Raw genomic sequence first — 24,356 nt, forward strand, 5'->3', positions numbered from 1 at the left:
AGTCGGAACCCAATATTAGTTTTTAGAACTTTATTGGAGGGAAAGATGGGGGGTGGAGGGTGGGGAGCCAGGCCTGGCAGAGGGAACAGAGAGGAAACACAGAAAGAGAGGTGCAGAGAGAGAGCGTGGGGGTCTGTATCAGCTTTTTAAGGCGGTATGTAGTCACCTGCTGATGACGTAAGGCGCCAGACAAGACCTCGAGCTGTGCATGTACAGAATCCTAACAGATTTACCTTTTATACTTCATATTTCTTACTTATGGTGTTATAGTCTATTAGTAAAAATATTCCCAATTCATCTGATGCAGTTAAATACGCAGAGCTGTGTTGCATGTGTGAGTATTTAGCAAAGTGGGAATTCATTAAGGAAAGGTTTTAGTACAGATTTCAGGAAGAGGATACTCTTCAGAGTTATATAAAGGACACAGTATTTTACAATAGTACTATGATGTCCCAGATACCCTAAAGTTTTCAGACTTGCTCCTGAAATTATTAGGTTTATCAGACTAAAATAATAATAGGTAGAACAGCTTTCCAAATATATTGGAAATGTATTTGTCAAAGCATGTATCCACACATGCTTTGACAAATCACAGGCATATTCAAGGAGGCAAAGACTAGACCTTTTCAAGGTTAAATTAGGAAGATTATCAAAATTGTTTCAAAACCATTGTCAGCTCAAGTCTGTAAACAGGTAGTAGCTGGACAGGAGGTTAAGCAAAAGTATATTTTGTGTGTGTGTAAAGTTGATGTGCTCCTATACAGATTGTGGTTTTCAGAGTCTTTGTAATTGTTTTTTTTCATTCTTAGTCCATTTGGCCTCTATGCTTTGTTAGAGTCTGGTATAAATGACTTAATTGTGGGAGAAACTTTGCTTTTAAAAATTTTATCAAACGTAGTGCTGACAAGGACTCCTATTTTCCCAAAACTTCTCCTTCCCGATTGTGGATGAGCTAGTCACTCACACCAGCAGGATGATACACAGCCTAAGACTAAGAGTGAAAAAAAAGATTACAAAGACTCAGAAAACCAAATGTTGCACAGGAGCCTATCAACTTTACATACAAAAGAATACTTTTGCTTAACCTCCTGTCCAGCTACTGCCTGTTAACTGACTTGAGCTGACACTTCTGTGGTTAGTGATCCACCATCTAGGGATAATAGATAGAAGCCTTCTTAGCCCTTGGTGTGCTTGCTAGATTGGTTTGGGTTCTGGTACACACCTTTTTGAAAAACAATTGCTTTTCCATTGTCACTTTTGCTTTGTTTGCATGTTTCTTTGTGGGACAGCAAGATTTTTCTTTGTTTCTACCAATTGTGAGTTTGGCGATTTTCACAGGTTGAAATAAGCTAAATAACCAATATTTGATCATTATGGCCTGTGAAAGCAGTAACATCTGAAACTGTTATCTTTAAAGCTTTGTTCAGTTGCTTTTTTTAGTTCCTGTCTGATAAATATTTAAAATTTTTCGAATTAACTGCAGTAAGGTAGAAGCATTTGGAAACAGAAGGATGTAGGATTCTTGGTCTTACACTTGCTTAGAGGTCTGAACCAGGGCATCTCCACAGGGAGGCCTGGAGGTAGATGTCTCTAGCCATCTACAGCTAGGTGGACACTTGGGAGTAAGGGTCCATTTAGGGGAATGAGGGTGAAGGCTCCTGCTTCTCTTCTTTTTTTCTTTGGCTTGCATCTTAATTTCTTTTAGAAATAGTTGCTAATTTCATAAACCTATGCAATTTTCTCCTTACCCAAATAAAAAAAATTCCTTTATAGCATTTCTTTAATGAAGTAGTTGCTAAGAATGGCCAACTTCAAAGTGTTCCTTAAAATGTTTCTACTGATTCACAACAGAGCACAAAAATTAGATTTTTGTTGTTGTTGTTGCTTAAAAGTTTAAGGGTTGCTGAAGATAGTTAATTACTATGAAATAATAATCTTCAGTTCTTGATGCTAACATCAAATTGAGAAATAAAATGTAGGAAGAAACAAATGGCCATGGCAGTTATTTGTTTATGGGTACCTGAAGAGGAAAACTCCAGTGGCCTGAATAAGTTAAATGGAATATTAACCTCCAGCAGCACTGTCTCAAGCAGTTTAGCAAGAAGCAGCCTTGATCTCCAGTTGGTTTGAGTTTTTAAGGCCAAAACCCACAATTGTGATACACAGAAAGGCAGCTCTGGACATCTGCAACAAACAAGCCTTGTTTACAGAAGCAGAGAGATAGCAATTAAAGGTCAGGCAGTTAATCTTTTTCTGAGGGTCACATTTTATAGGAATTTAGGGTTTGTCCAGAGACTAGTTTTACCTAAGATAATTTTCACTTAAAAGTATTGTTAGGAGAACAAACTATTGTCTTGGCAACAACCTGGGTTGTTTGGGGATTTCTATGGGACCCCTTCAACCAACAACTCAATTGGATGAAACCCAATCCCAGTACTGGAAATGTCATTTGGTAACAAGAGATGGCCAGTTGGGGTTTCTCTTTCTCATTATTTGGAGACTTCATTAGGATCACCTTCATATATTATAGAAAGTTCTAACTGCACTGGGTTTTCATACCAACACTCAAATGCCTTTCAATTCTAGCTGACTCTCCCCTTCATTCCCTCCCTCAATCCATCCCCCCTCCACCTTCCCACCTAATCCTCATGTTCTAGTACCTAAATTTATTCTATTTATACCTCCCAGGGAAACCCTTATTCCCCCCACTCTCTTCCTCAATGCATAAACTCTCTGCATCATAACTTCATTATTATTTATTTAATAGCTAATATCCAGATATACATGAATATATACTATGTTTATCTTTCTAGTCTGTATTATCTCACTATGGATTTTTTCTAGGTCTATCCTTTTGCCTGCAAATTTCATGATGCCATTTTTTAAGTGCTGAGTAATACTCTATTGTACAAATATACCACATTTTCTAGATTCATTCTTCTGTTGAGGGACAACTAGATTCTTTCCAATTTCTGGATGTTATGAACACAGTAGCAATGAACCTGATTGAGCAAGTGTCCTTGTGATATATAGGTTTCCTTTGGGTATATGTTCTAGAGGGGTATGGTAGTTTGAAAGAAAATGATCCTCCATAGGGAGTGGGATATTAGGAGGTGTGGCTTTGTTGGAGTAGGCATGGCTTTGTTGGAGGAAGTGTGTCACTGTGGAGTGGGCTTTGAGGTCTCCTATGCTCAAGCTATACCCAGTGACAGAGTTCACTTCCTGTTGCCTGCAGATAAAAATGTAGAACTCTCAGCTCCTTCTCCAGCACCATGTCTAATAATGGACTAAATGTCTAAAATGTAACCAACCATAATTAAATGATTTCTGCTGTGGTCTTGGTGTCTCATCCCTTAACTAAGACAAGTGGTACAGCTGGATCTTGAGGTAGATCTATTTTCGGTGTTTGATAAACCTCTACACTTATTTTGATAGTGGTCGAAAAAGTTTATATTCCCACCAGCAATGAAGGAGTTGTTCCCCTTGCCACATATGCATGAACTGTCCCTTGTATTATTTACCTTAGCCATTCTGATAGGTGCAAGATGGAATCCCAAAGCAATTTTGATTTGATTTTCCCTGATGGCTAATGATGTTGAACATTTCTTTAAGTGTTTCTCAGCCATTTGAGTTTTTTTCTATAGAGACTTCTCTCTTTTTTTTTTTCTTGAACTTGACATTTTTAATTTGTATTTTTATTTTGCAGTACAATTCAGTTCTACGTATCAGCCACGGATTCCCTTGTTCTCCCCCCTATGGCCCCCCTCACTTTCCCCCCAGCCCACCCCCCATTCCCACCTCCTTCAGGGCAAAGCCTCCCCCCGCGGACTGAGATCAACCTGGTAGACTCAGTCCAGGTAGGTCCAGTCCCCTCCTCCCAGGCCGAGCCAAGCGATCCTGCATAGGCCCCAGGTTTCAAACAGCCAACTCATGCAATGAGCACAGGATCCGGTCCCACTGCCTGGATGCCTCCCAAACAGATCAAGCCAATCAACTGTCTCACCCATTCAGAGGGCCTGATCCAGTTGGTGACCCCTCAACCATTGGTTCATAGTTCATGTGTTTCCATTCATTTGGCTATTTGTCCCTGTGCTTTATCCAACCTTGGTCTCAACAATTCTCCACAAATAGTTTGTTCTCCACAAACTGACAGTAAGGCCCCTGTACACAGAGGCTTTTCTCTGTCCCACCCCATTCCACAGTCACTTCCCAAATTACCACTCAGAGGCTTATATTAATTATAAACGCTTATGCTGCTGGTCCATCTCAGTCAGCAGCAGTTTGGATGCAAAACTCCGAGTAAACTGTAACAGAGGTATATTGAAATGTTGGATCATCTGGGCCATCCATTTTATTGGTATCTGGTCCTCTTCTTCTGAAAATATATAAATTTTTAAAAGTAACATAAATATCTATATTAATATAAATATAAACTGTGTATTGTACACACACCGTCCAAAGCTAAATTTTTGTTTTATGTTTGAGCAGGTAAAACACGCGTCACATGTTTTGTAGTTACTTCAGGTTTATATTCCCATGTCTATAGTCAGGAGTTTCATGGGGTTTTTCTCAATCAAACTTGATCTTTATTAATCCAGAATCAATTCATAGCCTCTCATTTTCTGTGGAAATAAAAACAGAACCTCATTCTCAAAACAACATATCCCCAGACTCAAATTTTGAAGTCAATATATTTTCAAAACATATAGGTTGATTTAACCTATCAGTCCCCACTATCAAATGTCTCTCAGCAGTTATCTCATTAACAGTAAAAAAAATCCAAAGAAAACATACATAATCCAAATTCTCTGTGCATTTTCCATTCTCATGTGGCTCATTTACTTTTACCTTACTCCCCTTTCTAACAACTTTATTTCATTATTTTATGTCTATATTTTTAATTTAAGGCTGTATATATCCTTTCTCTTTTCTCTCTGAAGCCTAAGCACATTTTTTAAACACACTGTAATCCATTTAGGGGGTTTCTCTATCTGAATCTGTCTTTGCCGTGTATCTGTAATCCTTTCTGTCTGTATGAGCAAAAGGTAAATATGCCATGCAGCATGTGCTTATACCATGGCTCATGTGAGACTCCAGAAACCTGCCAAGCTATAGCTCAAGCCTTCATGCCATGGCATCTCTCTAACACAGCCTGCATGAGAGACACAAATAAAAAGCTGTTTTTTGCTCCATTTATGAGCTTTAGAATCCCTTTCTTTAAGCTTTCTCAGGTTTTATATGAATGTACTGGTGGCACATTGAAGGGCCATATATAAACAGATGCTTTTCTCTTTTTTTTCCGTAGTCACTTCCCAAATTATCACTCAGAGACTTATATTAATTATAAATCCTTGGCTGATGGCTCAGGCTTATTACTAGCTAGCTCTTACATTTAAATTAACCCATATTTCTTATCTATGCTTTGCCACATAGTTCATTGCTTGTTACCTCATTTTCTACATGACTTGCTTCCTCTGTGGCTAGCTGGCATCTCCCTGACTCTGCCCTTCTTCTCCCCAGATTCTCCTAGTCTGGCTCTTGTGCTCAATCTCTTCCTGTCCAGCTATTAGCCAATCAACTTTATTATTCACAATGAGCATAATCCACAGCAGGCCCCATTGCTGAAGACTACACCCACATAACTCATTGAACAGGGAGAGGTTGGACTGGTGCCTACATAGAACCATGACCCAAATGTTCTAATGTTTTTGAAAAGATACTCTGTAGGCTACCAAAAGAGAAATATAAACACCAACCCAAACAAAGAACCTTTCATCTACAATCTGTCCTGCCTGTGAAATATGCTAGGGTAATGGTGGCACAAACTTTGTGGAAGTAGCCAACCAAATGTCTGATTTAGTATAAGGTCTACTCCTTGAGATGGAACCCATACCTGACACTGCTTGGGTAACCAAGAACCAGAGACTGGATAGGCCAGAGACGTAGGGTAAAACCAAATACTACTGGTCTCTTAAAAAAAGTAACAATAAAATGATTGTTAATAATAGTCTCTAAACTCACAGAGCAGTGCCTTATTCAGCCATCATCTGCAAGGCTTCCTCCAAATCAGATGGGAACAAATACAGAGACCCACAGCCAGACATTGCAGAGAGAGAGAGAGAGAGAGAGAGAGAGAGAGAGAGAGAGAGAGAGAGAGAGCGAGAGCGAGAGCTTGGATCACATAGCTCTAAATGGATGGGATACCTCCATCAAATCCCTCCTGTCAGAGCTCAGAGAATCCCATGGAAGAGGAAGTAGAAGGATTGGGGGAGGCAGAGGCAGCAGAGGACAACAGGGGAACAAGGCCCTCTGAAACAACTGAGCAAATCTCATATGAATTCAGAGACCGAAGCAGCATGCACAGGGCTTACATAGGTCTAGACCAGGTCCTCTGCATACATACTATAGCATTCAGTTTAGTAATTTTTAAAGAGTAAAGTTGCATATACATTTTATGCAATTTATTCATTTTTTTCACAACTTTGTACACATACATTGAATAAGTCTTTAAAATTTTTTACATGAATAAATCTATTATAATCATAAAAATATTTCAAAAATGATTGTTCTGAAAGAAGTGACAGCCTCACTGTAGTGGTAAGAAGCATCATCAAAAGTAAGCATTTGAAAATGAAAATAACCTTGTAAAATCAATACACCTTGTAAAGTCAAAATGCAGCAATGTTCCATTCCTCAACATTTGGAAGGGGTTCAGGAGAACATTTCAAGTATTCCTGGTACTCTTTGTCAACTAGTTTGAATCTGCTTGCAAATATCTTCAAAATTTGGAATCATTTCAGAAGTATCACTCATCTTGAAATTATGTACAATTTTTAAGATCCTTCTACAGGCATCCCTAAGGGACCTCAGATGTCCACACAGTAGCACTCCACAAACTCTCCAAGGTAACCAACTTCGTTTGGTACTTTTATGGGACTCCTGAATGTGTTAATGAGTGGGCCTCTATGTCTTGTGCTTTCTCTTGGGGCTCTTTTCCTCCTATTGGTTTGTCTTGTCCGATATCAAAATAATGGTTTTTATTTTATCTTTTATTTAATTTTGTTAAATAAATTTTTTTGTTAATACAGATCCCTTTTATTTTTGTATTTTTTTAGAATCTTTTGGTAGATTTATGCATGAAGATGTATTGAAATTTTCCTTGTAAATACTTACTGACATAAAATTGACATAATAAAATTCTTCATTGAGAGTGAAAAAAAAAGTATTGTTAGGAATATTTTCATGAGATCACATAGCTATAGTTAAGTAGCTCACTACATACTCATTACAAAGACCTTATTTTTAGTAGACATAGATGTCACCAACAGGCAAAAGATTTTGAACTTTTGGTTTGGTAATTGTATATTTGGATTGTGCTAGGTAAGTTGACCATACTCCAGTGGTAGGCCATGTATCTAAGAACATTTGAGCCCTTGATGATGGAGAAGGGATGGAAAGGATACAGTGTTGGGTGGGAAGGGAAGCAGGGTATATTTGGGATGAGTTCAGAGATGGAGGGTGAATATGATCAAAAAATTGTACAAAAATTTTCAAGAAGTATTTAAAATGTTCTCTGCTAGTAGTATCTTTTTTCTTTACTACAATGTTTATTTAAAAAATATGTATGTAAGAAAACTTCATATCTTTTTAGTTGATTCTTTTCATTATATAACAATCCAACTTTAAGGAATGATGTGATATGTTAGAGAATTCTAGGAGTTTATTTAAGACCACTTGATTATAAATATACAAGATCGGTTCTGTGAAGTGATGCTTAGGTATTTGCTAATTATCTACATTCTGAATGTTGTCTGTCTAGTTTTATAATTTTAATACATATTTGTAACATAATTCCGTGTTGACTGCCATACGTAAGAACCCAATTTTGATAATTCTAACCTCCTGAAGCCAATTTGTTTTTGTATCTTTTAATATAGCAGTATCTTAAATTCCTGTTACTGCTTTTTAAATATGTTATTTGATAAGTGATCCTAGTCAACCCACTCCCTCAGAGGCCCATATCCTTAAGAACTCCAGCCTGCGGCACACTCTTGGGTGGTAGAAATGTCAGGAGGTGGGACTTGGTAGAAATACATTAGATCATGGGATGAGGTGCTCTGGAAAAGAGTATTGGCTTCTTAGCTTTGTGAAGTGAGCAGGTGCCCTCTTTTACATGCTCCTGCCATACACATGGTGCTGCCATAAGCCCAGAGCAATAGGATTTGGTCAGCAAGGACTGAAACCTCTGAAACCATGAGCCAAAATAAAAACGGATTCCTTGTAAGTTGCTTATCTCTGATGTTCTATCCCTGTGATGGGAAAACTGACTTACCCAGTGAACTAATTTATAACATGGCCATTTTCTGTATATTAAAATGCTTGCTTGACTTCTGTAATTTTAACTTTGTAAATAATTTTGAAGCTTCCAAAATAAAACAATTGTGTTTTCTTACAGAAATAAGAGACTGTCTGTTGCGTGATGAAACACCATGACCAAGGCTAATTATAAAAGGAAGCTTAAATTGGAGGCTTGCTTACAATTTCTGAGGGTTAGATTAGTTTATGATTATCTTGACAGGGAGCAGGTGGTAGGAAGGCAAGCATTGTTCTGGAGTAGTATCTGTGCGCTCACATCTGATACTCAAGTTGCAGGCAGAGAGAGCTGTGGGCTTTTGAATCCTCAATGCCTAACCCCAATGACACTCCTTCTCTAACAAGGCTACACTTAATAATCCTTCCCAATAGTTCCACTAACTGGGAAGCAAGCATTCAAAGATATGAGCCTATGGGCCATTCTCATTCAAAACACCACATTCCACTCCTTGGCCCCCATAGGGTTGTAGTCATATTATAATGCAAAATACTTTCAGTTAAACTTCAAAAGTCCCCATAGTCTTTCATTTTCAACACTATTTTAAAAGTTCAAAGTCTCCCCTGAGACTGAAGGCAATCTCACAGGGGAAAAGCAGCTTACATACTTCCAACATACAGTGGCACCTAAAATACATTACCATTCCAAAAAAGGAGGAAAGAGGGCATAAAGAGGAAATGTTGGACAAAAGCAAGACTGGAATCCAGCAGGACAAACTCCAAATTCTCAGAGGGCTCCTCCAGTCTTCCACTCCTAGCTTTATTGATTGCAATGCATTTTTCTCTGGGCTGCCTCCACTTACTGTGTCCAGCCCTCCTTGGCAGCCATCTCACTGCAGCTTGGTCACCTCCAACATCTTGGGGGCTCCAGGGCACTCTCGGTTTCACCTTCATAGCAGGTCTCTCTGGGCCTCCAGGTAGGCACTCCCTTGTCACAGGTCTGGCCTTGGTGGCTTTCCTTGACTGGGGAGGAAGATTATACAACCCATTTCCTATACCCTTGATTCTAAATCTAGATCCACTGGCCAGTACAGCCAAGTTCTTCTGCTTGCTGGGGCTGGGACCTGTGCTCTCTCCTTGAATAACATTTGCATAGCTTTCCTTGTTGTTTAGGCCTAGGAAATCCCTCAGACCTTTTCTTTCCCCAAATTTCAGGATTAGCTGGGTCTGCTCTTGCCCCGGAGGTTACCACTCTCCTTCTTTCATTTAGCATTCAGCTTTTCTTTAAACTTATCTCCTTGGCACAAGATTTCGCTACACCATTATACTTCCTGGTGCTCCTTTTCTCCTCAAACTGTACATTTTTGTATTTCTCTTTGTCCTGTTTGCTCCTTTTCATTGTGTATTTGCATAAGAGTGATCACTACTAACCCTGTAACATAGTCAATACTAGGTAGGCTGCCTTGAAATTCCCTCCACCAAAGCCAGTATTCTAAAACTCTTCAATTTAGGCTCCAGCAGATTTTTAGGACAAAGGCAGAAAGCAGTCACATTCTTTGCCAAAATATCGTAAGAACGGTCTCTAGGTCTCTAATATTCTTCTCCTCTGAAACCTCTTGAGCTGGGCCTCCATAGTTTACATGGCTCTCAGCACTGCTATCTTCCCCATTAATCCCTGCCTAAAGCATTCAGCTGCTTTCCTAATCCAAGGTCCCCAAAATCTTCCATATTCCAACAAACATCAGCATGGTCAGACCTGTCACAGAAATACCCTAGAATAGTAGGGAGCATTGCAGCAGGCAGGCAGGCAGGCACGGCACTGCAGAAGTAACTAACAGCATGCATCTGATCCACAAGTGGCAGGCAAGGAAAGAAAGACTGATGCTGTTGTGGGCTTTTGAAACCTCAAAGCCCACCTCCAGTAACATACCTCATCCAAAAGGGCCACACCTACTAATCCTTCCTAAGCAGTTTCACTAACAGGAGACCAAGCATTCAAACATATTCGCCTATGGAGACATTCTCATTCAAATAACCACAGAGACTATTCTCTATTGTCTTTTTTGCTGAGGATTTCAAAGTTCTAAGTTCTGTGACTACCCTTAATATTGTGTGTGTGTGTGTGTGTGTGTGTGTGTGTGTGTGTGTGTGTGTGTGTGTGTGTGTGTAAGAGGAAGGGAGAGAGAGAGAGAAAGAAAGAGAGAAAATTATATTTGGTTTTAAGGAAACAGAAAGCTTCTGTAAATGACTACAATGGTGTGCTGAAGAACACTTGCTTAAATGCTGTATTGAAACACCATGTAAATCTATGAATTTTCTCTATCCTTATAGTAAATAGGTACTGTTAAAAATAACTCCTGTGAACACTGTTTGCTAGGCATGGTATTGTTTTATCTGAAGTTTAAAATTTTTTTTTGATTGAGTGTCTTTGGAAGTTGTCTTGTTATGTAGTTTTGTATTTGGGATATGAATTAAATCCTTTTCTTGCGAATTCCTACAAGCGAGTCAAGTGTGGATGTGCCGTGGGTAGTTTTTAAGCTTAAATATTTTGGCTGGATTTAATTACCTCAAGGGATAAGGCTATACGATGGACCAGTGGTTTACCAAATTATTTTTTATTTTCTGGATCTAGATGTCACTGAAGGTTAATGCATCCTCTTTTTTTCACTAGAGACTTGAGTTAAAATCCATTTTAGGGCATGAGTATAAATGAATTTGTTGTTGTTTTTCCTCCTTGGGGACACTTTGGTCATTTTATGAGTCTGCCTTTCCATTTGGAATTACTGGCAGCTTGCACAGGGCCCAGGGGCTGTCATAGCAGGGGCAGTTACAAGTCAGTGTGAAAATGAATGGGCAGGCTTCAGAGGGCAGAGCTGGCCCAGGGCTTGTCAATCTTCCACTCCATGATTCTTTCTTGCTTTAACTTGAGAAAACTTATTTGCTACTGACATTTGATTATAGCACATCACAAAACAAGTGATGTGTTTATAGGTGAGCCATTGTACTTTATTATTATTTTGAGGTCATTTTGGGCTGGATTGTATTTGACAGCCACAGAGCTTTCTGTATTCATTGTCTACAAGCTCACAGATGACCCCATAGACCACTGTAGATCTGTGATTAATATTTTTGATTACCAGTGTATTTCATCACTTTTATTAACTATTGCTTTTATATGAATGATTTAGTTTTTAGGGTCATATTTATATCCATAATCAGGTTTAATGTGCTACCCAGTTGTAAATGGTGCTATTATTGCCTTTAGCTACACCTATCTGAAATATTGAGAAGCATAACCTAAGTAGGGAATAGCCATAGACCTTAGTTCCTCAGGGAGCTGGGGTGTTTTTTTTTCCTCCTTCAGGCTTAGCTTGCAGTCACCTTTTTTTCCCCCTTCCTCATCTTCCTCTCCCACCTTGTAGCCTTCAAGTTCCCTTCACCTTTTACCCCACTCCTGAGTAATAATAGAGTATGCCCTTCACCTTTTGCCTTTCAAAATATAAAAGAGCATTATCACATAGAGAAATAATTGAACTTACACAAAGAAATGAGATCATACCACATGTGCTCCTCTCCACCTCCCAGTTATCACTTCAGTTTTTAAAGTCAGTTAATTTTGATTCCCTGTCTTTCAACTTCTCTATTGTAGGCATTCCTGTACAATTTGATTCGTTCACTCCTTCTTGTCTTTAATATCTCTTAAGCCATCTTAAGAATATCTCCTTTGTACTTTATCTTCAGTTCTCCATTTCAATCCCCTCTTTATCAGATTGACTCAGGCTATCAAGAGGTCATGATTGCTACTTCTCACCTGTAGTATGTATGCCAAAGTGTATTTATGTCCATATGCATGTGCATATGAGAAAAATGAGAGAGATAGCTTGGTTCTTTATAGATACGTATGTGACCTTAGCCAACTGAGCTCTGTCTGGCTCATGATTACCATGAGAAGCTAATAAAATGTTTATGCAGTGTGCCTTGACTTAGTCTTAAAGAGTAAGTTTTATTAAAAGTTGATTCACGCCCGTATGGTGGTTCAATGCTAGGGAGCCTAAGGCAAGAGGATTGTGAGTTTGAAGCCACCTAGGGCCATATAGTTAGACCCTGTCTCAAAACAAATAACCCAAACTAAAAACACCCCCCTCAAAAGAAGTTGATTTCAACCATCAGTATTTGAAATTCTAGTGAAAACATGAATTAATATAATTATTTTACATGTGTACTTGGACAAGCAATGTGTATGACAGTAAATAGTACCTACAGCTTTGCTGTGGTGCCTTACATGGCTTTATGTATTCTTTTGTCAGGTTTTCCTTTTATTTTTGTCTTTTGTTCTATTTATCTTAGCAGAACCTTAAGGGCTATACTAGGTTAATCCACATGCTACTCTGCAGAGTCTGATATTGCATACACAGTTCTTAGGAACTCCCATTCTTTCTTATTTATGGTTTGGCTAGACTCTTGCTGTACTTACTTGGTTATCTTTCCTGTTTCAGGTGTCAGCAGTGGAGTCTTTGGAGGGCCCACTGCTCCAGGTGGAAGGACTCAGTGACCTCAGGCTGGAACTTCACAGCAAGAAAATGAACCTGCACTTGGTTCTCATCGAGGAACTGCACCGGCACCTGTACATCAAATCCACTAGCCGAGTTGTCCAGCGTAACAAAGAAAAAGGGAAGATGAGGTTGGTTAAGGAGCCCCTCTACTATAGTGTCTTGTGGCAGTGACATTATTTGAAGAAACATACTTTGTATTCCAGAATATTATGATTTATTTTCCTTATCCTGTAATGTACTCTCTCTCTGAACTCATGGATGCTTTAATAATAGCAAATATGCCATATTCGGAGAGGCTAACATCAAAGTTTGTTCATTCATTCATTGTATATTTGTTCTAGTCCTCTTCTGTAAGGGTGTGTAAGAAATATCTCCGGTGGGCCTGTTATATATGGATCAGAAATATTCTTATTCTCTCAGAAGGAAGTGAAAAAGAACTTCTTAAATTGAACAGTGAGGTCAGCAATAATAAAAATTACAGAGATATATGAACTAAAGTTCTAAGATTTACTAGAGTCTTCTCAGCTTTAGCTAATTCATTTTGGAATAGCTCAGGAGAGATTTAAAGAAACTTTTCTTTGATTCCTTAACTGTTTGTAGCACAGCCCTATTTTTAACAGTCTAGGTAGGCTCAAGAAAGCCATTAAGTGACCTGGTATGGAGTAAGGCTAGATCTTAAGATAGTAGATCATTGGAGTTATATGGTAACTACACATAATGGGTATCCTTCTGGCATTCCTAGAAAGAAATGTAAGATCTTTTCAGAAGGTCTTTCAAGCACTATCTTCTGATATACATGTTTATGCCTTTTCATCCGGCTGTATACCAGGAGAGCACTGGAATAGTACATGCTGGGAATGAAGTCCTATGCTGTTTGAACAACAACAACAAAGACATCATTGTGTGTGATGCTTTAGTATAGCCAGAGACTCAGACATCGAAAGAGAAATTTCTACTTCTCTTTAGCAGATGGGTACTAGACAAACTACTAAGCGCACAAATTGAGCAAATGAGTATGTACTCCAGAATTAGTTCAAGGCTTGTAGCTATAAGTTTTCTCTGGTCCTGCCCGGCCCTGTGGTCCCTCAGCTGCTTATAAAATAATCATTCAGAGGCTTAATATTAATTACCAATTGCATGGCCTGTGTCAGGCTTCTTGCTAGCTTATAACTTAAGCCATTTCTATTAATGTATAGATTGCCACGTTGCCGTGGCTTTACTGGTCTGCTGGCATCTTGCTGCTTCGTAGGTAGCAGCTGGCTTCTCTCCTTCCTCTTCTTTCTCTTCTCCCTATATCTGCTTGGATTTCCTGGCTGCCTCTAAGCTGTCTTGCCATAGGCCAGTGCAGCTTTATTTATCAGCCAATCAGAGCAACATGTATTCACAGTATACAGAAAGACATCCTATAGCATTTCCCCTTTTCTGTCTAATCAAAAAGGAAGGTTTTAACTTTAACATAGTAAAATTACATAAATAGAACAGTTATCAACAGGAATTACAGTTATAATATCTAGTCTCTTTGTATTTGGCAAAATTAAAGAAAATATTCTAGCTATCCTATATTTGTGAGTCTAAGGTTTCATATCTAATTTATCTTTTATCATAACCAAGGGAAATAATAACTATTTAGTCTCCAACTACATCAAAGACCCCATAAAGATATAATATTACCTAACTAAACAGGAAGTACATTGTAAGCAACTTCCAAAAATGTAGAATGACAGAGATATCTGGCTGCCTGGACAGTCACCCAAAGTTCCTCTGCAATGTTGGGGCATCTATCTTCAGCCTACAGGTTTAGAGGCTCTGGCATAGATTTCAGTGAAGCAGGAAATTTTAAGGACTGTTCCACCCATTCTGGCAAAGTTTGTCAGTTGCTTCTCCTTATGTCCTGTAGAATGTCTGGCAGTTTCTTCTGCAAAGTGGGAACCTGAAGGACCATATCACCTTTCAAAGTTCAGTGGTCACCTTCCTATGGGTCCTGCATGTCCAGTTTATACAGCATCCTGTCAACCAGTTGAGGCAAGGGCACTTTTTTGCCCAGTGGATAACTTTTGCCACAAAGAAAGTAAACTCCATATGGAGTTTCTTTGATGCTCGTCATCTTCTTTCAAGTAATTGGTGCTGTCAGGAGCAGATGTGTCTCACTGTCCAGAAAAGTCTAAGTTCTTAAAAACATTTTAAATATCATATTCTGTAGGTCTTTGAAGTGTTTAAAGATTACCTATCTATTTGAGATATATCTCTGCATATCTAGAAAACCTAATTACCGTGACTATAAGTTTGACTATCATAGATGACTATTAATTTGTATTTTTAATTATATATTACATTTTAAAATGAGCTGCATAAGTATAATACCCTAAACAAGAGTAGAAATATACATACAGTATAACAAAATTAACTTTTAAATTTTTATCAATAAACTAAAATCCATAGCAATGTAAAACATTTCAAATAAGTTGTTGCTCTTTAAAAGTAGATTCAATAATCTATCCTTTCATCCTATTGTATGTATATCCCATTTTCTTCTTCACAAAGTGATTGCATTTATAATCAACCTCCTTTAAATAAAAATAAACATTTATAAACAATATTTTGTGAATTTGGGTGTAGCTTCTCATACTACTTCTTGCTGGTTGAGGACACTGGCAATCTTATGGGGATCCTGAGAAAATTGAGAATTATAGTTTAATCTTGGCTGTCGTCTGTGAGGCTGTATCAACCTTTCTTGGGGTCTTGGTTGATCAAATCATATTAGCCTGGAAGCAGTCCATAGCTTCTCGTCTTCTGTGGAAACAAAAGAAGAACCTCTTTTCTAAAGCAATGTATCCTTAAACACAATTTTGAAGTCAAGATACCTTTAATATATATATATATATATATATATATATATATATATATATATATATATACTGGTTTAACTCAGCAGCCTTTACAATCAAATGTCTTTCTGCATTTAAAAGATCCCAAAGATATAATCCAGACTCTGTGTGATTTCCATCTTTACGTAGTTTATTTTTTATATTATTTTTACTGTGTCTTTAAAGACTTTATTTTTTAAAATTATCTATTTCTTTACATAACTGTCTATCCTCCTTTTCCTCTCTCTTCCAAGCCTATGTACATTTTTACATATCATGTAAACCGTTTAGAGGTTTATTCCATCTGAATCTGTCTTTTGTATGTATATAATCCTTTTCTGATCATTGCAAACTGCAGTGTGGCTAAGATTAAAGTGGCAGCCCTGGCTGCTGACTCCGCCCACTTCAGCTTCCCAACATGAAGGAGGTACCCAGGAGAGTCACGCTTACCCCGTCAACTCTGGGGTCCATGCTGCCTTCAGCTAGTGTGCAGCTGGCCCATAAACCCTTTTTGTCTGTATGAGTAAAAGCTAAATCTGCCATGCAGCGTGCTGTGCAGCTTGGAGACCGCTCTGTGTACCGAGGCGGGAATCTGCCATGCTGTGCTCAAGCCCGAGTGCTACAGTGTCTCTGTACAGATGCGCATGAGACATGAAGTAGGAAACTATTTTTGGCTCCATTTTAGAATCTCTTATTAACTTCTTTCAGGTTTTAGGTGGAAACTTGATCCAATATGTTGGGCAGCCAAATGTAGCCGGATGTTTCTCTAGTCCTGCCTGGTTCTGTGGTCCCTCAGCTGCCTATAAAATAATCATTCAGAGGCTTAATATTATTTACAAACTGTATGGCCTATGGCAGGCTTCTTGCTGGCAAACTCTTATAGTTTAACTCAACCCATAACTATAAATATATGTATCACCACGTGTTCTGTGGCTTTACCTGCATACCATTACATGTTGTTCCTAGAATGGCAGTCTGGTATCTCCCCTTCCTCTCCTTTCTCCTCTCCGTGTATCTGGTTGGATTTCCTGGCTGCCTCTAAGCTGCCTTGCCATAGGCCAGTGCAGCTTTATTTATCAACCAATCAGAGCAACACGTATTCACAGCGTACAGAAAGATATCCCATAGCAAAGGCTAGATATAAATAGGGTAACTGTCAGTTAACTTTTTAGCAGTGTATTTTACTGGGGACAGTGTGAGCAAGAGAGCTTCTTTCCAGTGTCTGGTGCTGGATAAATAATAAAATAGAATCATTATGAATCTTGTGTAAACGGCTGTGAAAAAATGATCATTGCTTTGCTATCTCAGAGGAAGGGTATTTATTTAAATAAAAAAGTAAGAAAAATTTGGAGATTTCAGGTTGAGATTTCTCAATAGATGTGTGAAATAGCCACAATAATTTAGATATTGTGTTGGTTAATTTTGATTGTCAACTTGATTAGATTAATAAATGAATAGAGTATTATTGGGATATACCTTTGAGTATATCTGTAATATTGTTTCCTCAGTGGATGAAGTATTAGGAAGATTCATCCTGGTGGCATCCTATGGGCTGAGATTGAGATATGAATAAAAAGGGAGATGGAGAAAGATAGATGAGCATATGTTAATCTGAGATATGAAGAGTCCTAGCCACATGCTTCTCCACTGTGGAGCCATCTGCTACCATGCTTCCCCACCTTGTCTTGTGTGTCCCCCTACTCCAAAGGACTATCTTTATAAACCACAGCAACAAGAAACTCCTTTTCCTTTAATTTGTTGTTGCCTTTTTTTTTGGGGGGGGGTCTGGTTTTTTAACCAATAATAAATGTTTAAAACAACTTCCCCTCCCTTTTTTAAGTCAGATGCATGCATTTATTACTCTTGGTTTGGTCCTTTGCTTTTGTGAGTCATTAGGTTAAATGAGTCTGTCAGGCTCTTGAAACATATTTGTGCTGATTATATTCTCTCTTTCCTCTGCCATTGCCTTGCTTTACTTGTCCCTGGAGAATGAGGTGACAGATGCAAGGAACCAACCCAAGATCTACCCAGCCTGACTCAGAGTCACCAAAATATTTGCTTATTGATGAACGTTTCTGAGCTTTATGGTTGTATGCAGCAAGCATGCAACAACTTCTGTGAAACAGTGTGCTGCATGAACAGAGACCATAAACAGGATAAAAACATGAAGTGTCAGAAAACAAAAACGTAAATAAAAAAATTTAAGTCTTGGTTTAAAATATGCAAGAGAACTGGGCATGGTGGTGCACACCTTTAATCCCAGTACTCAGGAGGCAGGTAGATGTCTCTAGTTTTGTTTTTTTTTTAAACTCTTTGTGGGCCTGCCACCCAGCTCCCAAATAAATACATGGAGACTTATTCTTACTTATGAATGCCTGGCCTTAGCTTGGCTTGTTTCTAGCCAGCTTTTCTAACTTAAATTTTCTCCTTTCTCTTCAACTACCTTTGCCTCTGGGCTTTTCCCTTTCTTTATTCTACATATCTTTCTTTCCTTTTTACTCTGTAGCTGACTGGGCGGCTAGCCCCTGGAACCTTCCTCTCCTCCTTTTCTTGCTCCTCCCTCTTCTCTAGATTTCTCCTATTCTTTTTGCCTGGCAGCCCCACCTATCCTTTCTCTTCTGCCTAGCTATTGGGCAGTCAGGTCTTTATTAGACCAACCAGGTGTTTTAGACAGACAAAGCAACATAGCTTTACAGAGTTAAACAAATGCAACATAAAAGAATGCAACACATCTTTGCATCATTAAACAAATCTTCCACAGCATAAACAAATGTAACACATCTTAAACTAATATTCCACAACAGATCTCTATGAATTCCAGAACAACCAGAGCTACACAGAGAAACTCTGTCTTGATAAAGCAAACAACAACAATAAAAAAACCAAAACTCCCCCCAAACCAACAAAAAACTAAAAACAAACAAACAAACAAAACATTAGCAAGAAAAATTGAATGATTGTATGTGTATGCCATGAGGTCAGAAGACATATCAAAGAAGTGGATTCTCTGTTTTCACATGTGGCTCCCAGGGATTTAACTCAGTGCTTTAGGCTTGGCAGCAAGTGCCTTTACCTGCAGAGCCCTCTTGCTAGCCCAGATTTCATTGTTTACCACACTGTTTGTGCCACTTTGTTATATGGTAAGTCTATACCAGTGAATAATCAGAGGTTCAAAAGTTGTGATTAGAATGCACATAAAGTCCTTTTTTTCTTAAATTATATTTTAAAATTAGTTTGTAAAATGATAGGTATTGCTTCTAAAATGACTTTTCATACATCCTTCATTTTGGTTAACTTTCCCTCCCACTCTTGCATCTCCTATATCCCCTACTTCTATCTCCACTTACACATTTCCATTCGAGTATCCCCATCTCTACTTTGATATCACATGTGAAGAACTGAGATTTTTGTATAGGCTGTAGACTGGTTGACTATATAATGAATTCTCCACCAGCTAAAGAGTGAAAACACTGTCTAAAACAAAATAAAACAAGACAGACAAACACCACCACCACCACCATTGTAAGTAGAAGGATGATTTAGTAGTTTAGAACATTTTTTATAAGAGGATCCAAGTTCAAATCCTTAGCATCCATATAAAACAGGCTTAGCTGTGTATGTCTGTGACCCCAGCATTTGGAACAGAGACAGACAGATATCAGGAACTAGCTGGCCAGTCAGCCAAAGCAGTAATATTTGTTTATGCTCAGTGAGAGATCCTATTTCAAAAAATAGAAGGTGGAGAAGCAGTAGAGGAAGACATCGAATATTACCCTCTGGTCTCCACATTTGTGTCCACATATCCCTGCATACATGGGTGTGTATAGTCTACACATACACGGAGTAAAATGAAATAAATGTCCCTGGGTAGGGGGAGAGAAGGAGAAAAGAAGAAAGGGAGGGAGGAAGGGGGAGAGAGAGAGAGAGAAATAGTAAAAGTTCATTGGAAGAAATGAACAAATGGGAAGATTGCCATGTTCTCAGCATGTAGATGTCTGTTCCATTTAAACCCAGTTGATGTGCTTGAAACTCACATCTGAAGTCTATTTAGAAGAATAAGTATAGCCAGGCGGCGGTGGCACACGCCTTTAATCCAGCACTCAGGAGGCAGAGCCAAGTGGACCTCTGAGTTCAAAGCAAGCCTGGACAGGCACCAAAACTACACAGAGAAACCCTGTCTCGAAAACCAAAACAAACAAACAAACAAACAAACAAACACAAAAACAAAAAAAGAATAAGTATGTAATAGTTGTCCAAAAACACAAAAACAAAACCAAATGAAGAAAGGAAGTTTTAGGGAAGGCTTTCCTTCTTGTGACATTAAAGTATATTGTACTGCTGCTTGAAGCGGAACAGTACAGAATGAAAGTAGAAACATTGCTGGGACAGAGTTCCTAAAGTTTAGTATTTATTTTTGGCTTTCGTTCAAGTCGGTACAGGATGGGACAGGAAAAGTATTTAAATACCTGGGTTGAAGTAATTTAGCTGTTGATTTGAAGAAAATTTAGATACCTGTCTTTTGCATATAAAAATCCTAGCCAGATAGAAAAAAACTTATGGTAAAACTTGATAGGCATTAACATATGTGTAGAGAAGGCTTTTCTAAGCAATCACACAGTTCAAAAATAATAATGTTAAATAATTTATCTGTTTCAAAACTGACAATATATTTTCAGTAAAGTGGAGCCAAAGTTAAAACATAGAGTGAAAAAATATTTATTAAGGTTTACTGTCTATAGAGTGAAAATACTCTTCAGAGTAATAGAAGGGGAATGATGTAATTTATAGTAATTTAATAATTTATAGTAAATGATGTAATTTAAATCTAAATAGATAAGAGACATGATTTGAGAAATACACATTTGAGAATCAAATATGGCATTTAAACATCAGTTAGCCAAAAAACATCCATAGCATACTATCTTGGTAAGGGTGGTAGAAATAAATAGTTTTCTCTCTTTGATTGAATAACCAACATGCCTTTTTGGAAGAAAAAAATTTATTCTTTCTTTAACCATGGCATTCCATTTCTAGGTTCAGATCCTATTTAAAATATTACCAGTTTATGAAAATATATGTAGTGGGATATTTGTTGCAACATTATTGTTAAGAACAGCATGAAAACCCACATAACTAAGCTTGGTGTGGTAGAACATGCCTGAAATTCTAGCACCTGGGAGGGAAAGGTAATAGGGCTATGCTGTCCCTGTCTCAAGAATGAAATGACATATATCCACCCCACAAAAAAGAAAACCCCAAAACCAACTTCCTTGCCCCCCATAAAACTCCATATACCTTTAATGCTCATTGCGAAGCATGGTTGAATGAATTACATATTTGTTTCATGTAATACAGCAGCTTAAAATGGATGAGAAAGATCACTATATGCTTGGTAAGATTTCTGAGAAGTATTATTGAACCCTTAAATCAAATTGAAAACAGCGTTATTTATATGAGCATATGTATCTTTAACATATAGGCATAAATATTTGTAGTTATCTAGAATGCTCCAAGAAGGGTTATGTGCAACATTCATTTTTGTGGAAATGGGGAGTAAAGAAGCTTTTGGTGGGTTATTTTCTTCATATTTCTGTATAGAACTTCTGACTTTATCATCATATGAGATCATTGCAAAATTACTTAAAAGATAGTTCTTCCTTTGACACATTGTGTGTTTCTTAGGTCAGTACTTGCTTTGATTTCATTCCTTTTCTTTTCTTTTTGTTTTTGTTTTTGGAGACAGGGTTTCTCTGTGTAGTTCTGGCAGTCCTGGAACTCACTCTGTAGACCAGGCTGGCCTCAAACTCACGGAGATCTGCCTGCCTCTGCCTCCCTGAGTGCTGGGATTAAAGGAGTGCACCACCACCACTTGGCTTGACCTCACTTCTTTGCACATATTCAGATGTGCTGTATTGGTAGAGGAAAACACTGAAGATCCCGTGAGTTTGCTATCCATTTTTGTGCGCAAGTGTGTGAGGAATGTTTTGGATTCCTTTGTATTATTTGCTTTCTATTTTGTCCTTTTTATTTTTTCCTGTTATATATCCATTTTGATTTTATCTTTCAGTTTTCTTTTTATTTTCTCTTTTCTTAGATGTAAATTGCTTAGCTTCATTCCATTTTATATCACTATATCTTCACCCTGGATCTGGTCATTTGAGGGCATAGCTCTCTTCTTTTCTCAATATTTTTTGATTTCTAAACCATTCACTATTCTTTCTGTATTTTCAGCTAGATCTCAAAACTATATGGAATTACTATGCCAGTGATTCCTGTTTAATTATTTGGTTAAGGTTTCTTACTCAGGGCATGTTATCTTTAATGGCTATTTTGCAACTCATTGTGATTTAACCAACTTTTATGAAGATTTGCTCTATGACAGCCATTGTACCAGCCATTCTGGTTATAGATGTGAATATATTAATTATTAGATTTATAGTGTGTTGCTTTACTCACTTCCTTCAGTCTTTGGCAATAAAATCCACCAAATGAGCTGGACCTGTAAGTTTTGTAAATAGTTGAACCTATATATACTAATCCAAGGATTAGCAATTACTAATCCAAGGAACAGAAATTAAAAACAAATGTTTTAAAAGCTGGAGGATTTCTAACTGTTCTTTTAAAAAAATGAAAGAACAGTTTTCATAGATTTGAAAATCAAGCACATATTGAAGATCCTAGCAAGTTAGGTGGTTTATTGTGGCCAGAAAGTCCTTTGAAAAATTATAGTGGCAGTGGGATTTGGGTAAGTTATGGTGGCAGTAGGTTTTGGGTGTGGTGTAGCGTAAGTTGCCGCATAGTTTTCCCATCTTGCACCATGTTGTTTATTATGTAACTGAACGCATTTCACTCACAATATACATTAATATGCACCAGCCGATGTATTTTGAGTGATGCTGAATGGATTAAAAATAAAAGTTATCATGTGTATTTTAAAAAATAACTTCATATTTCTTTCAAAATATAACAATTCAGAGCATTCTCACTAATTAGAATTTTCAAGAGAACAGTCTTTTACTTACTTTGTTTTCTAAAATAACTTACAGAGATTCAAAAACCTTTGAGGAAATTAATTAATACCTTTTCAATTTTGTCTCTGATGCATGGTGAGAGGAGGCCCTTTCTCTCTTTTGAAATGAAAACTAAGGTCCATTTAATGTGATATTCTGTAATAGCACCTTCTTCTCTGCTGAGATTCATTTCTCTAGCCAGTAAATGAGTAGGTGTGGAGACTTTCTCTGGAATTTCTCAAACCAAGTCTTTCCATAGAAATCCAAGAGGAGGAAGGGAGAGATGTCTCAGAGGTTAATAGCACTGACTGCTCTTCCAGAGGATTTGGGTTCAATTCCCAACACCCACATAGCAGCTAACAACTGTCTGTATCTCTAAGATCTGATACCCTAACACAGACATACATATAGGCAAAACACCAATGCACATAAAATAAAAATAAATAAATTATTTAAAAAAAAATCCAAGAGAAGCTGGCCATAGTGGCACATGTTTTTAATCTCAGCACTTGGGAGGCAGAGACAAGGAGGATCTCTGAGTTCGAAACCAGGCTAGTCTACAAAGTCATTACAGGACAGCCAGAACTGTCTCAAAAAAACCAAACAAATAAAAATGAAGTCCAAGAGAAAACTAGAAATAATTTCCAGAGTTACTTGTTACTTGCCCTTGAATTAATGTTCACAGAGGAGGAAATTAAGGCCTAAGGGAAGAGGTGTGTGTGTGTGTGTGTGTGTGTGTGTGTGTGTGTGTGTGTGTGTCAGTGTGTGAGAGAGAGAGAGACAGAGAGAGAGAGAGAGAGAGAGAGAGACAGAGAGACAGACACACAGAGAACACACTAGATCTAAATGTAATTTTTCAGTAAATTGGTTTTCTGAAATTCTGTTGAGGGTCCTTCTGGCTTTGATTATAAAGTTGGGCAGCTATGTTTTTTAAGGTAGCAAGCCATTTATTACCCTGTGTTTGTCAGAAATATACTTATAGGTTTATACTGAGAAAATAATTGTAGATTATGGTCTAAAGTGAATCCCATGTCATCTGTGTTGATAGAGGTATGCACAGTTACACTCTCAGTATGTACATATTAGCATTCATGCACAGGCACTACCATTACACTTTCAGTGCATAAATATCAACATTCATGAACAGGCACTGCTGTTGGACTCTCAGTGTGTACATACCAGCATCCACACCCAGTCACTACCTGTACTGTTTATTTTTAGAAATGACAGACAGTATTCTAGCTATACATAAGCCTCTATTTTCCTGCTCATTGGTATTTTTATTTATCCTGCTATACAAATAGCTCCTCCAGGTCTTTAAATATTTATAATATATGTATATAATTTTCCTGTCATTTAAAGTTGAAATTAACTTTTTCCAAATTGCGCAGTAGCACTATCCTCCTCAGTGATTACCCTGTTTCTATGGCCTGCATATCTGAGGACTAAGGAGGTATACAAACCTCATTTTCTAGTTGGGAATAAAATGCAGGTAGACGAGTTAGTTAAGAGTAAAAAATTGAGAATAAAAAGTGACGTAGTGGTACATGACTGTGCTTTAGAGGCTAAGGCATAGTAGGACCTTGTTTAAAAAAATGAAAACAACTATGAACAACAGA

The 24,356-nt window shown here is 37.8% G+C and overlaps 1 protein-coding gene across 4 annotated transcripts in view; it reads left to right on the forward strand.

Annotated features, from left to right (window-relative positions):
- Exoc4 (exocyst complex component 4) overlaps positions 1–24,356 on the forward strand; it is a 768,512-nt gene that overhangs the window by 47,732 nt on the left and 696,424 nt on the right. For all 4 annotated transcript variants that reach the window (XM_052721855.1, XM_052721857.1, XM_052721858.1 and 1 more), the window contains exon 4: positions 12,807–12,991. In XM_052721855.1, coding sequence (XP_052577815.1) covers positions 12,807–12,991 — 185 coding nt within the window. The remainder of the gene's footprint in view (positions 1–12,806; positions 12,992–24,356) is intronic.

Source organism: Peromyscus californicus, unplaced genomic scaffold (assembly GCF_007827085.1).
Source record: "Peromyscus californicus insignis strain IS unplaced genomic scaffold, ASM782708v3 Scaffold_6__1_contigs__length_162567912, whole genome shotgun sequence".
In the NCBI taxonomy this organism is placed as follows: domain Eukaryota; kingdom Metazoa; phylum Chordata; class Mammalia; order Rodentia; family Cricetidae; genus Peromyscus; species Peromyscus californicus.